The 13,032-nt window shown below is 42.1% G+C and overlaps 1 protein-coding gene across 5 annotated transcripts in view; it reads right to left on the bottom strand.

Moving 5' to 3' along the window:
* The window catches only part of ITSN1 (intersectin 1), a 120,908-nt gene that overhangs the window by 15,766 nt on the left and 92,110 nt on the right, over positions 1-13,032 (bottom strand). For 4 of the 5 annotated variants that reach the window (XM_077342609.1, XM_077342608.1, XM_077342610.1 and 1 more), the window contains 2 exons: positions 12,526-12,717; positions 2,580-2,701 (listed from right to left, as the gene is read on the bottom strand). In XM_077342609.1, the coding sequence (XP_077198724.1) occupies positions 2,580-2,701; positions 12,526-12,717 (314 nt within the window). Of the gene's footprint in view, positions 1-2,579; positions 2,702-10,730; positions 12,227-12,525; positions 12,718-13,032 lie in introns of those variants that run through there. The other variant, XM_077342612.1, reaches the window with a different exon arrangement.

Below are 13,032 nucleotides of genomic sequence, written 5' to 3'. Positions count from 1 at the left end.
TACTGTTTTCTGTTACAACCACTGTTATTATTATTATTATTGTATGAGTATAAATGAAGACTGTTCCATGTATTGTTTATATGTTTAATGTAAACCGCCCAGGGCCAGGGTCATTTTGGCTCTGGCCCCAACCTGGTGGAACACTCTGCCCAACGACATCAGATCCTATGGGACCTTTGACAGTTCTGTAGTTTGCAAGATAGAGCCCATGGCTGAGACCAGAAGTAACATCTAACTCCATTGGTCTCTCTGTCTGACCCCCACCAAGACGAGATTCTGCACTTCAGGTTCTGAATGACCCCCCCCCCCCCATCCCCATAGAGGAAACACTACAATTGATTTTAGTACTTGGTATTAATTGTATTATTTTATTGTATAGAATGTTAATATAAATGAATGAATAAAATAAACAAACATATGTTCTATTGCTATTATTATTAACTGACTTAATTTTAAACTTTCATAGGGATTGTATGTATACCACAAAATCTAATCCTCCCTGAGTTCCTAAAGATATGGTAAGATATAAATCCCATCCCATCATATTGTATAATAAATATAAAACTTCACCCTCCCAAGGGTCCACCCCAGATCTCCAGGAATTTCCCAATTTGGAACTGGTAGCCCTAAGAGGAAATGATTTCTGGAGTTGGGAGATCCATTGGGATTCCTAGAGAGCCACTCTCATCATCATTGCCGCCGCCGAGGAAGTCCAACTTCCAACATGGCCATTTTAACCAGGTGAACTACTCTCTGCTGCCTGGAGATCATCATCAGTTTTAATAACAAGAGATTCTCAGCCACTATCTGAAGTTTGGCAGTCCTAAAGATGATGGTCCTTTAGGTCAGTGGTCCTTCCTAAGGCTGCGGACTGACGGTGGTGGGGAGGGCAATCATGCTGTGCATGTGTGGCAGGTCTGCGCATGTGCGTTTGCATCGTGGGCAGCCGCAATACGCATGCACGGCACTTCCACGCATGCATGCACGAAACTGCGAGTTTCACAAAACGAAGCTTGCCGGGCCGCAAGCTAAATGGCCGCTTTTGCGGCCAATTTGCTTGCGGCCTGGGAAGTTTCTTACTGCGGGGGGGGGCCTGGAGAGGGAGCCACGGCCCGGTGCCGGGGCCTTCGCAGCCCGACACCGGGCCGCAACCCGGTGGTTGGGGACCACAGCTTTAGGTGCCCTTGTACCTGGCTATTTGGGGCTGCAAAGATAATAACCAGCTCTTTCAATTGTCCTGGTAGCATAGTAAGAAGCAGATGAAGCATTCTCTTCTTGACAAGCAATGCTCCCTCTAAATCAGGGATTCCCAACCAGGAGTCCATGCCCTTTTCTCTCCTGCCTTAATGGACTAACCACAAGCTAGAGAACTAGCCAATTCCATTGCTCTTTCCGCACCTCCAAGTATGAGTTCTCTTGTGGTTTCTGTGTCTAAGAGAGGGGCTTAGCCTGCATGCTTACTCCAGGCTTAAACCTCCTCCTGTTTCTACCCCCCAGTCTTCTTTGAGCCTGCCTGTTAACATGTGTGGTGATATCATTTCCAGTGACATAGTGTTTCCAGGGGCATAACAGGGAGGCGTGACCTGCTGACATCACTTCTGGGGCTCCTCAAAGCTTTGAAAATTATTTCAGGGGTTCCTCCCTGGTGTGGTTTGGAGTGCAGACTTCTAATCTGGCAATCCGGGTTTGATTCCCCACATGCAGTCAACTGGGTGACCTTGGGCTCGCCACAGCACTGATAAAGCTGTTCTGGCCCGGCAGTAATATCAGGGCTCTTTCAGCCTCACCCACCTCACAGGGTATCTGCTGTGGGGAAAGGAAAGGCAAGGGGATTGTAAGCCGCTTTGAGATTCCTTCAGGTAGAGAAAAGTGGCATATAAGAACCAACTCTTCTTCTTCTTCAAAAGGCTGTTCCAAATAGTCAATGTTATTATAGCATTCTGCTTTTGAAATGCCTATAAAGACCACCCCTCACATAGCACATAACATAATCTTTATATAATCTGTGTACTATAACCCCATAGGGTTGCCAGCTCTGGGTTGGGAAGTACCTGGAGACTTGAGGGTGCAGCCAGGAGTGGATGGGATTTAGGATGGGAATATAATGCAATGGAGTTCAAAGCAGCCATTTTTTCAAGAAGAACTGATCTCTTTATTCTGGAGATAAGCTATAATTCCAGGGGATTCCCAGGTCACACCTGGGGACAGGCAGCCTTACAACCCCACAACAGGAGATTCCTGTTGATCTGGATCATCCTGATTAGACTGGGGAAATGGGACATGAGAAAATGGCTGCCCTCCTCTACTGCCTGCACAACAGCTTTTTACTTTTAAATGTATAGTCTGGCCGTCAGAAGGAAAAGTGTCAATACATATTTCAATAATGGTGTTAAACAGTTTAATGATTAAAAACAAGTTTCTTTAAGCAATGTTCACTGGTCATTGTACTGACCGGTTTGGTTTTACGAACATCAGCCCATACAACACTCAACACAGGTCACTAGAGCTTAGAGCTTTACAAAACTCATTTGCTTATGAAACAAGCAGAACAATTTATAAAATTGCACAATTAGCCTCACCTCTGTTACTAACTGTAGGTCATTTACATAGTTTTCTTCTGTTACAATGAGTTCATGGATATACCCCTGCCGTTTCCTTTCTGTAGGAGTCAACATATCCAGAAGATGCAAATCAGCACACCCTGCAAGAGACATAAAATGCATAGTGTTGAACATTGTCCCTAATAAGTACCATCAGACTGAAGTGGTATGGCTGAGATAGGCTAAGCACCTTAGTGAGAAGGACTAACACTGGTAGCTAATTAGGATCCCAGCAAAATCTGTTTAGATAACTGAGAAACTACCTGGACAGCAAAAGGGAAAATATAAGGCATTGTCTGGGACCACTGTCATTGCAAAGCATTATGTACAAACACGTAGGGAGGAAAATTTTCCTAATTATGCATTGTAGGATACAGCTCTCAGTTGAACATTTAAGAGGGTATCTTTCTCTAAGAATTTTCTTCCCAATGGCTACTGTTATATATGATCAGTTCCCAGCAGGATATCTAGGGAGCGGTCTGAGAAAGCTTTTATATAGCAGTGTGAGAAGACTACTTTGATTTATGGACTTTAAAGAAGACCAATGGGCAACATACATAGATGATGCCTAACAAAACACTAACAAGGTCCTTCCTAAGGATACTTCTGGAGCTATGAAAGGAGGCCCTAATATTTAATTATATAATGATCAGACAAGAACTAAAAAGAGATTCAAGTCTCAAGTGTATGGTGATTGCTGAACAGTTTTTTAGGTTTCGAGAAACCCCAGAAGTGGTGACATGCCCCTTCAAAGAAATGGCCGTGGAAGATGCGGGAGCCAACCAACCAATCCATCAATCATTTACCTTTTCCATTGTGCAGAGAGACTAGGACTGTAGAGCAAGAGGGGAAGTGTACTCTAGTGATGTCTAGTGATGTCAGCAGCCATCTGAACTTCTGGAAAAGGCCACATAACCCCTGGGGAGCTCTCGTGTAATCCCAAAGTTCCCCAGAACCCTAGTTGGGAATCCTTACCCTGGGCTAACCCTTTCCACAGCTAGATCAATCTGTTTCTATGCCACCACTTTTTAAGGGGGGATGCAAAATAATTTTCTTTAAACCCACCAACAACTGATAGTCCATCAGCATAATGAGAAGCTTTCACAAAAGGATCAGGAATGTTTTAATACAACACACACTAGAATCCCCAACCTTTTCTAGACTGTGAGTACTTTTGGAATTCTGATAGAAGATGCTGGGTACAGCCACAACATGGCTGCCACAAGAGGTGGAACCAGCCACAAAGTGTCAGTGAGTGATGTTATGCATAATTCTAATAGTAACTCCTCAACAATTCAGGTAGAAACTCTTTTTAATTGTATGCCTTTTGAAACAAACATTGTTGTATACACAAAGCTTATTTTCAATAAGACAGCAAAAATCATTGTGCTATGGTGGCAGCTGTTGCTAAAGTAACTTTAAAAAGAATCACAGCCAACTAGATCTTCAGTGGCTAATCAGAAGCCTGCTGGCTGAAAAACCCACCTTCCTATAATACTGTAAAAACACTTTGGGACACCAGAAATGGTGTCAGTGGGCATCCTGGTGCTCATGGACACCATGCTGGGGACCCCTACTCTAGAAAAGGGACAATATGAACAGAGCTTTTGTAAAGTGGACAGAAAGTACCCAAGATGCATTTAGGTCATCACATCTGATATAATGTACTAGGGGCCAAGCTTGTTCAGGAATTGAATTCAATGGGTGCTAGATTAGAGGGGTGGAGTGGAAGAATTCTGCAGATGGTCTCCCCCTCTTCTCAGCAACATTATAAATTGCATTACCACAAAGTGTAATGGTCAGACAAATAAGGTTTGACTAACATTGCCTTCCAAGGGATTTTACAGATGCAGATTTCTGCTCGCTTAGTTGTGGCTGTTACTTCTGATTCTGCCATCTATTCACCCACTGAGCACCACCTGGAAAGGCTGCAGATTTCAGGGAACTCACCGGCAGGGGCAGCTCTCACACGGCAGGCATCTGCAGCCTCCAAGCCTCAGAGGGAGTGGAAGGAGGAGGGGGTGGTCAGGGGTGAGGGATGGAAGGCAATTGGCTGGCTGCTGGACAGACAGGCAAGCAGGTTGCTGCAGGAGGTACTCAGGGTCAGAAAAGATGCCGAGTGGGTGTTAAACGCTGAGTGGCACTTAAACCATGAGACACACTCCTCCTCCAAGGCCTTACTAGAACTATATAGTGGAACAGATTACCTGCCTGCCATTGTTAGGGAAAAACAGAACATCAGTCTGTTCCCAGCCATCCCTTGTTATAATGCAGGGGTAGTCAACCTGTGGTCCTCCCGATGTCCATGGACTACAATTCCCATGAGCCCCTGCCAGTTTGCTGCTGGCAGCGCCCCCCAGCGGGTGGCGAGAAGTCAGGGGCGCCGGCGGGAAAGCAAGTGGAGTGGGGGCTCAGGTGGCGGCGTCCCTCGGCAAAAGTCTACCCCCCCCCCCCGCCCAGGCCTCAGTAAAACTGTCAAGCGTTGACCGGTCCCTGGTGATAAGGTTGAGCACTACTGCTCAAGATGGTTTAAATTTGACCCACAAGCAACAATAAAAAGAAAACACACTACTGAAGAAAGGCTATATGACTTCCCCCAAATTAATACCCTCTTTGCAAAATTAACTGCAGAATGCTTACCTAAAAAGAACAAACTTATTTCTTAAAGGAAGTGTTCTTCAGAATCTCTGATGGGGGGGGGCACTCCATAATGGTGGAGTAGCCATTGGAAAACAGCTGTGGCTAAATTGAAAACTTGGAAGGACCTCCATCTCTTGGGAGGTCAAAAACAAATAAAAAGTTCAATGAGACTCTTAAGACTGATAGCATCAGCCAACTTCTTAAGGGCAGTTTCACTTCCTGTGCATTTTGTGACATTTTAAAGGCCTAGGTGAGAAATCTAGGATTTTATCCTGTGGGCAGGGTGAGCAGTATGAAAAATTCTTTTTTGCTTGCTTTCATAGTCAAACTACAAACTACTCAGGACCATGTGTTCATTCAATGGCCACTGCCATTTTAGAATGAGTTGTTGTTGTTTTTTAAAGGTCTCAAACAGAGTGGCCACTTGGTACAGTGATTCCAATCGTTTCCTACCCTTTGGGCCTTTTAAAGTATCAAAGCAGCCTGTTGGGTGCTTGAAAAGGTAGGGGGTGGGTGGGTTAAGTGACCTTCAGAAGCAAGTGGGAAGAGACTGCCTAAAATCATGAAACATCGTCAACATTTGTAAATAACCCCTGGGTGGGAGAGCATGTAGCCCATGTCAAGAATTCCTAAATGCATGATGTCCCACCAGCACACAAGCTTCTAGTAGTATAATTGAGAGCTCTGAAGGCCACAAGTAAGGAACATCTGGTTTTCATAAATACTTGAATATGTTTGACAAAGAATAAAACTGTTTGAGTAGTTCAGATAAAAGGTTTATTGGTTAAATGGTCTGTTGGTCAACAGGCTATTAAATTATACGCATAAATAATTTGTTAATCATTTCCAATATATTGAAGTAATGACTGAAAGTACTAAAAACACGTTATATATAAGTTCACGTTATATATAAGTTCAGGGAAAATATTGTAAGGTGTGTTAAGGCAATATTGTATTGTGTTGTAAGTCTGTTAAAAATTGAGTTAAGAATGCGAGCCCAATTAAATGAAACACCTAGGTGATGTTGGAAACAATTTTGATAAAAATAATCTTTTTGAAACATGTTAAACATGACAGCTCTGAATTAAAAATTAGCTGCTTCAATCCCAAAGTTCCTTGCCTTCATATCTGTTGGATTGGGAACTGCACTTATACAAAGGCCATTATGGACATATCTATGTAGAATCTACTGTTATTTTTATTTTAAGATATTAAATTTTGAAGGATCACTTAAGATGGCATACTTTCTGCCAGCATATTATCAATCAGTTATTGGGAAGAAAATAATACTTAAAGGAACCCCTTATGCTAATTAATATGATAGCACCAGAACCTCTGACCTTTGGATCCTTTTCATTTGCAAATCAGAGACAGAACTAAATATTATCAAGTTGGTTATGACTGGGCTGTTTGTTATGACTCGGACCATTTTGGATTTGGATGGAATTGATTCAGCCAAATCCTACTCAGAACCACCCTTCACTGGGTCAGATTTGGCTGAATCCAAAATGGTCCTTTTTTCACATGCCTCTCTCTCCCTCACCTTTCCAGGCAGTGGAGTGTGTCTCCGTTGCCTGAGAAAGTGGGGGAGAGGCATTTAAAGGGTGTGCTAAGGCAGTTTAAAGGGAGGGTCTGGGGGTGGGGGAGTGCACACCAAGCAGCTGATCATGATAGGTCATCTGCTTGGCACACCCTTTAAAAACCTCCTCCCCCTGCCTTTTCAAGCACTGCCTGGGAAGGTGGGAATTGGAGTGCACCAAACAGCTGACCTCTCAGGATCAGCTGCTGGGTGTGATCTCTTCTCCCCTAGACCCTTTCTTTAAACTGGTTGAATCGCAAATCAGATACTGCTGATTCAGCCGGCTTAAAGTACACTGTTGGACAATTAGACTCAGATAAATCCCAAAAATACCTGGATTGGCATAGATTTGGGTACTTTTTGGCTCATCCCAACTGAATTGGCCACTGTTCATTATGACTAAAAAGGTAAAGGTAAAGGTATCCCCTGTGCAAGCACCGAGTCATGTCTGACCCTTGGGGTGATGCCCTCTAGCGTTTTCATGGCAGACTCAATACGGGGTGGTTTGCCAGTGCCTTCCCCAGTCATGACCGTTTAAATCCCAGCAAGCAAGCTGGGTACTCATTTTACCAACCTAGGATGGATGGAAGCCTGAGTCAACCTTGAGCCGGCTGCTGGGATTGAACTCCCAGCCTCATTGGCAAAGCTTTCAGACAGCTGCCTTACCACTCTGCGCCACAAGAGGCTCTTGTTCATTATGACTACAGAGTATTTAAAATGAAAAACATTAAAAATCAGCACTTCAAATCAAAATTTTAAAAAGTTCAGAAAGGCACACCTTCCTTTGGAGAAAGCATGAGGTAATGGAGGTATTTTTCCTTAAGCCAAACAATGAACCAGAGGTCCCCCACAAAAGTACTAAAGCAAAGCATAAATATTAACACGACACATTAAATGATTTCAGAAAGCTACACACAGTAGTATATATCACAGTGCCTAACAATTTATACAAGTAAGTTTGTGAAACCTCTAGTACAGTGACTTTATTACCTGAGTAGGAAAGCTTACTTGAATAATTCAATTTTGCATAATTTGTGTGAAGCCAGGAGAGAGGGAGCCTTCCTGACCTCTTCAGGCAGGCCATTCCGGAAGGTGGGAGCCACAATGGAGAAAGCAAGTGTATGGGCAGTTGTTAATGTTGCCCACTTGCAGTTAATATCTGCAGAAAACCCTGCTCTGACAAAGAAAACTTCTGTGGCAGAGCATAGGAGGAATAGGCAGACTTGCATATAAGGGCCCAAAGCCATGAAGGGCTTTGTATGTCATAGCTAACACCTTAAACTAAGTTTGGTAACAGACTGACAGTCAATAGAGTGTGAGCAGAATGGGAGTACAACACATGCTCCATCTAGCTCCTGCTAATAGTCAAACTGCAGTATTCTGGACTAGTCGGAGTTTCAGAGTTAATTTTGAGGAGAGAAGAATGTACTGTACACTACAGCAGTCCGGTCTCAATGTTACTGTAGTGTGGCTACAGATGGCCAGATCAGCAGTATCAAGTTAAGGGTCTGGCTATGCCGAATTGGAAGAAAGCCTTTTTCTCAGCAGCATTAACATACTTCTCCAGTAATAATGTTGGGTCCAATATTACTCTAAGGCCCTTAACTCAAGCAAGGGTAACTGATATAAAAATGGGGAACAAAATGACCTTCATGATCTCCACCTTCCCATCCAAGCCTGTCTTTTCAGGGTTTAATTTGTTTACTCTTAGTCAATTTACCGCAGCAGACAGACAGCAATTCAGGACATACACATTTTCAGGGGATTTGGATAGAGTTACATAAAGCTGGGTATCATCTGCAAACTGATAACATTAAAGGTAAAGGTAAAGGTATCCCCCTGTGCAAGCACTGGGTCATGTCTGACCCTTGGGGTGACGCCCTCTAGCGTTTTCATGGCAGACTCAATACGGGGTGGTTTGCCAGTGCCTTCCCCAGTCATTACCGTTTACCCCCCAGCAAGCTAGGTACTCATTTTACCGACCTCGGAAGGATGGAAGGCTGAGTCAACCTTCAGCCGGCTGCTGGGATTGAACTCCCAACCTTATGGGCAGACAGCTTCAGACAGCATGTCGCTGCCTTACCACTCTGCGCCACAAGAGGCTCTGTGGCACTCTATTGACAGTGGGTTTGCAGACCTGAAGATCATTCGCTCACGGATATGCATGGGCAAGTGTTCAGGAGTCAGCATTCCATAGTATCAAGTATTCATGATATTAAGATCACCAGGATTCTAATGGATACCAGCCACACATACACAAATGAATGTATCCTAAGAAAGGCCTCACAAAGCTATATCCCAGTTCACCGCACTCTGTACTTTTTTTCCGTCTGCATGTTGCTGATTAAATAGTTTATTATGAGCATTCATATTTCTATGGAACTAACAGTACAAATGTCTACTAAAATTTTACATTAACAGCCTACCTATGATGTTCATTAATATTGCTTAAATGAGGATCAAAATATAATTTTCCAAGGCTGCCCAATATTTTATAGCTTAGTAGGACTTGAACCTAAGTATACTAATCCAAGTTCAATTTCTAACCATATTTTGTGTGCAAAAAGGGCAAGAAAGATTATTAGAGGGCTGGAGTATCTTTCATATGATGACTGGAGAATTTGGGACTTTGAAGTCTAGGAGAAAAAAAGACATGACAGAGGTTTACAAAACTATGTATAGGATAAGGAACATGGATAAAGGAAGCTTTTTCTCCCTCCCCCATAATACAAGAACTTGGGTACAAGCCAATTAAATTGTTGGGAAACAGTTTCAAATTGGACACAAGTAAAATACTTCATTATTCAATTATAATTATGCTGTGGAAGCAGCGATGGTAACTAGCATAGACAGTTTTAAAATATCTGTCAATGACTCCTGAAGTGAGTCTCCCCCCTTTACAGAAGCAGCAAACCAGTGCTGGAAGTCAGATAGAGGGGTGGGCTGTGGCCTGTTTGGGTGGTACTCTAGGGCAGTGTTCCCCAACCTTTATATCACCGGGGACTGGTCAAAGCTTGACAATTTTACTGAGGCCTGGGGGTAGGTAGTCTTTTGCCATGGGACGTCACTGCCGCCTGAGCCCCTGCTCCACTTGCTTTCCCGCCGGCGCCCCTGACTTCCCGCTGCCCACTGGGGGGCACTGCCAGCAGCAGCCGCGCAGTGCCATTCCGAGGGGGAGCCCCAGCCATGGCGGCCGCCAGAGAGCACCAAAAGCGAGCCGGCGGCAGAGTGACAGGGCAGCCCCCAAGGCAGCAGCCGGGGAGGAGAACGAGGAGGAGCTGCGGCCTGATACTGGTCTCCAGACCAGGGGTTGGGGACCGCTGCTCTAGGGCAATGGGTTGGCCACTGTGTATGCAGGACAGGATAGTCTTTGGTCTAATCTAGCAGGCTTTTATGTTTCTACTGAGTCATGCTGGTTTTCTATTTAGCATATTGGCTTTCTGTGGACCCTTTAGTCCACTGCAGGGCACAGTGATGGGGGAATGAAAAAGAATTTCCCTAACTAATGAGATACTTTTGCATTAGTCTGCTAAAAGTTTATAATGATATTATATATTATAATTATACTATATTATAATGAATCTTGGTATCACACCAGAATGCACTGTACAATTATGAATATGTAGCTGGAAAAAAAGGAGCTGACACAGATGACCGCAAACAGAAATAGCTTGAGAAAAGCTCGCGCCATCACAGGGAAACAGTGTACTAGTAAGCGACAAAAAACCCGTATCAACCATATACAGCCAGTCATTTAGAAATCACTGAAGTTTGGGAAGCAGGTTGGAAAACATGCAACTATTAGCTGTTTACAAGACACTGCTGCAGATGACCTTTCATAGATGAAATCAGAGATTCGGGTATTCTCTTTTAGATAATTTGACTTCCTATATTTGATATGTACTCAAATCAACAAGAACACAAAGACATTTATTCTAGATTTTATATGAAGAATTTAATTATCTATACATGTAGCTAATTGTAAAAGCTGTATTACAGTTGTTAAAGCTGCAAGTTTTATATATTTATATATATTTTACATTCATATCAAAGAAAATACTGAAGTGCAATTGAGTAAGGAGCTTCTCTTGTTCTTTGCACCACATCAATGGAGATAAAAGAATTCTACAACATTGCCAGCAAAAAAATTAGGAACAGAAGAAATACATAAACAGAAATGTTAAAATCATCATTAGTAGAATTTCTATATTGTGCTTGAGGCATAGGGCTTTTCTACCTGTGTGCTGGCCACATCAGGCATTTCATTAAAAGCTTATAACTAATGTACGAACGACAAACAAAGCTTAGAATACAGAGCATCTATGTAAATTTGACTGTAAGCTCCATTTAATATAACGTGTATAAATTCCACAGTCTAGTTTTAAAAAATGTAAACATTGGAAATTAATTGCAGGAAGATATTTCTATACATTCTTTTTGTCAGATAATTGTTCAAGGGATGCTGTTCCATAGTCATAGTCATTAAAAAGAAACAGGGATAATAAAACTTTACTTAACTTGACAAAGGTCATGTTAATTCTCAAGAAATGAATGAGTGTTATAATCTATTGATTTTATATGAAAATGTAAAAAAAAAAATCTGAGACAGAACAAAAAGGTGCTTACTATATGTAATTACAAGTAAATGTGCAAAATATACCATAATGGGAATAACAGTATTATACATGGATATTTTCTCTTGTACATGACAGGAAATTAGTTTCTTCTGTCCATGATGTACTACAAACATGTACTACAACACCATCCAACACATAACAATACAAGAAACAAAATACCTTAGCTGAACTTGTGACTGAGTACATTTTACTTTCCTTTAAACCAGACTAAATCCTGTTTGTTTATTAATAATGTACAAAAGGAAAAACAGACAAAGACACCAACAACATTGGACAAGTGAAAAATAAAAAATACAAGTCTCAGATTTATAAACACTTGGAACAATTCTAATAGTACATGCAGCATTCCTTGATAGTGGGTCTTTTTGCAATAACAAAACTGCGGTGACAAAAGGTTTTCCTTTAAAAGGCTAAAATAGGCATTTAATAATAATAATTGTACTACTAAAGCACCTGTGGGAAAAAGGTAGATAACTATGAAAGCCGCAAAAGGACCCACTATCCTGTGTTTTTAATTTTTTTTTATTTTTGTAATTTTGCTTCTATTATCTGTAGATATTAAATAAAAACATTGCGATTACATGCAACTAATGTAAAATGAGGTAAACTGCTCTGCAGTGAGTTCTTCTACTCAGAAGGCAGTAGATGATCATGCTGGAAGTCACATGATCAAGGCTGCATCTCCCATCATCCCTCTGGACAGTGATATGGGATAGTGGGTCTCTTTGAGGACTTTCAAGCCTGAGTGGGGGATGGACAACATATGATTCCTAGAAAAAGGAGGAAAACAACACATAAGCAAAACAAAACAATGAGCAAAATTCAAGCTAGGAAAATGAGCCAGGCATGTAAACAGCATGGTGCAAAAATGATAAAGGTAACATGCTACAAGGGGAATGAAACTAAAAACCAACGTATGTTTAGGCTTGCAGTACAGAAGGTCTTCAAAGAGAGTTAAGGCAATAGCGGTGGCCAAGCTCCAGGTTCTGCAAAACACAGCAGAATACCAGCAATGCTGCATGTCTTAAAATACTATGTAAGCAACTACTATGAGAAAATAGTCACTTACATTGCTGGCTTGGGTCCATATCTGTTGTCAGTTTCACATAGTTGGATGGGAAGAGACCCACTTGCCCATTCACTTCTCCTTTCCACCAATCAGGGTCTTCCTTATTAAGGACGTTAATGATCTGGCCTTTGCTGAATGCCAGTTCATCATCATTCTGTGCAATGTAGTCATACATACCAATTACTTGGCACACTGTAAGACAACAAACAGTATTTGAGACTGAAAGTGTCCAGTGAAAAAAGCTAATTATCCATAGACTTAAGTTGTTCTGATTCACATATTTTGGTCTGATAGGCTACTGCTTTAAGCACTAGGCCAGGTAGTATTCCCTCACCAAATACTAAGCCATGAGGCTGATGCTGATCCTTAGTTTTCTTGCAATTTTTTGCCTTCTTAGGGCTCATGCAAGCCTATTTAACATGAGCAGTAAACCTCACTATGCAAGCACAATGTTTCTTTCATCTATGTAATTTCCTCTGTAGGACTGAGCTCAAAGATAACTAGTAC

This window comes from Paroedura picta, chromosome 6 (assembly GCF_049243985.1).
Source record: "Paroedura picta isolate Pp20150507F chromosome 6, Ppicta_v3.0, whole genome shotgun sequence".
Classification (NCBI taxonomy): Eukaryota; Metazoa; Chordata; class Lepidosauria; order Squamata; family Gekkonidae; genus Paroedura; species Paroedura picta.
The sequence above is the reverse complement of the archived record's forward strand: the minus strand, read 5'-3'. Positions and strand labels throughout refer to the sequence as shown.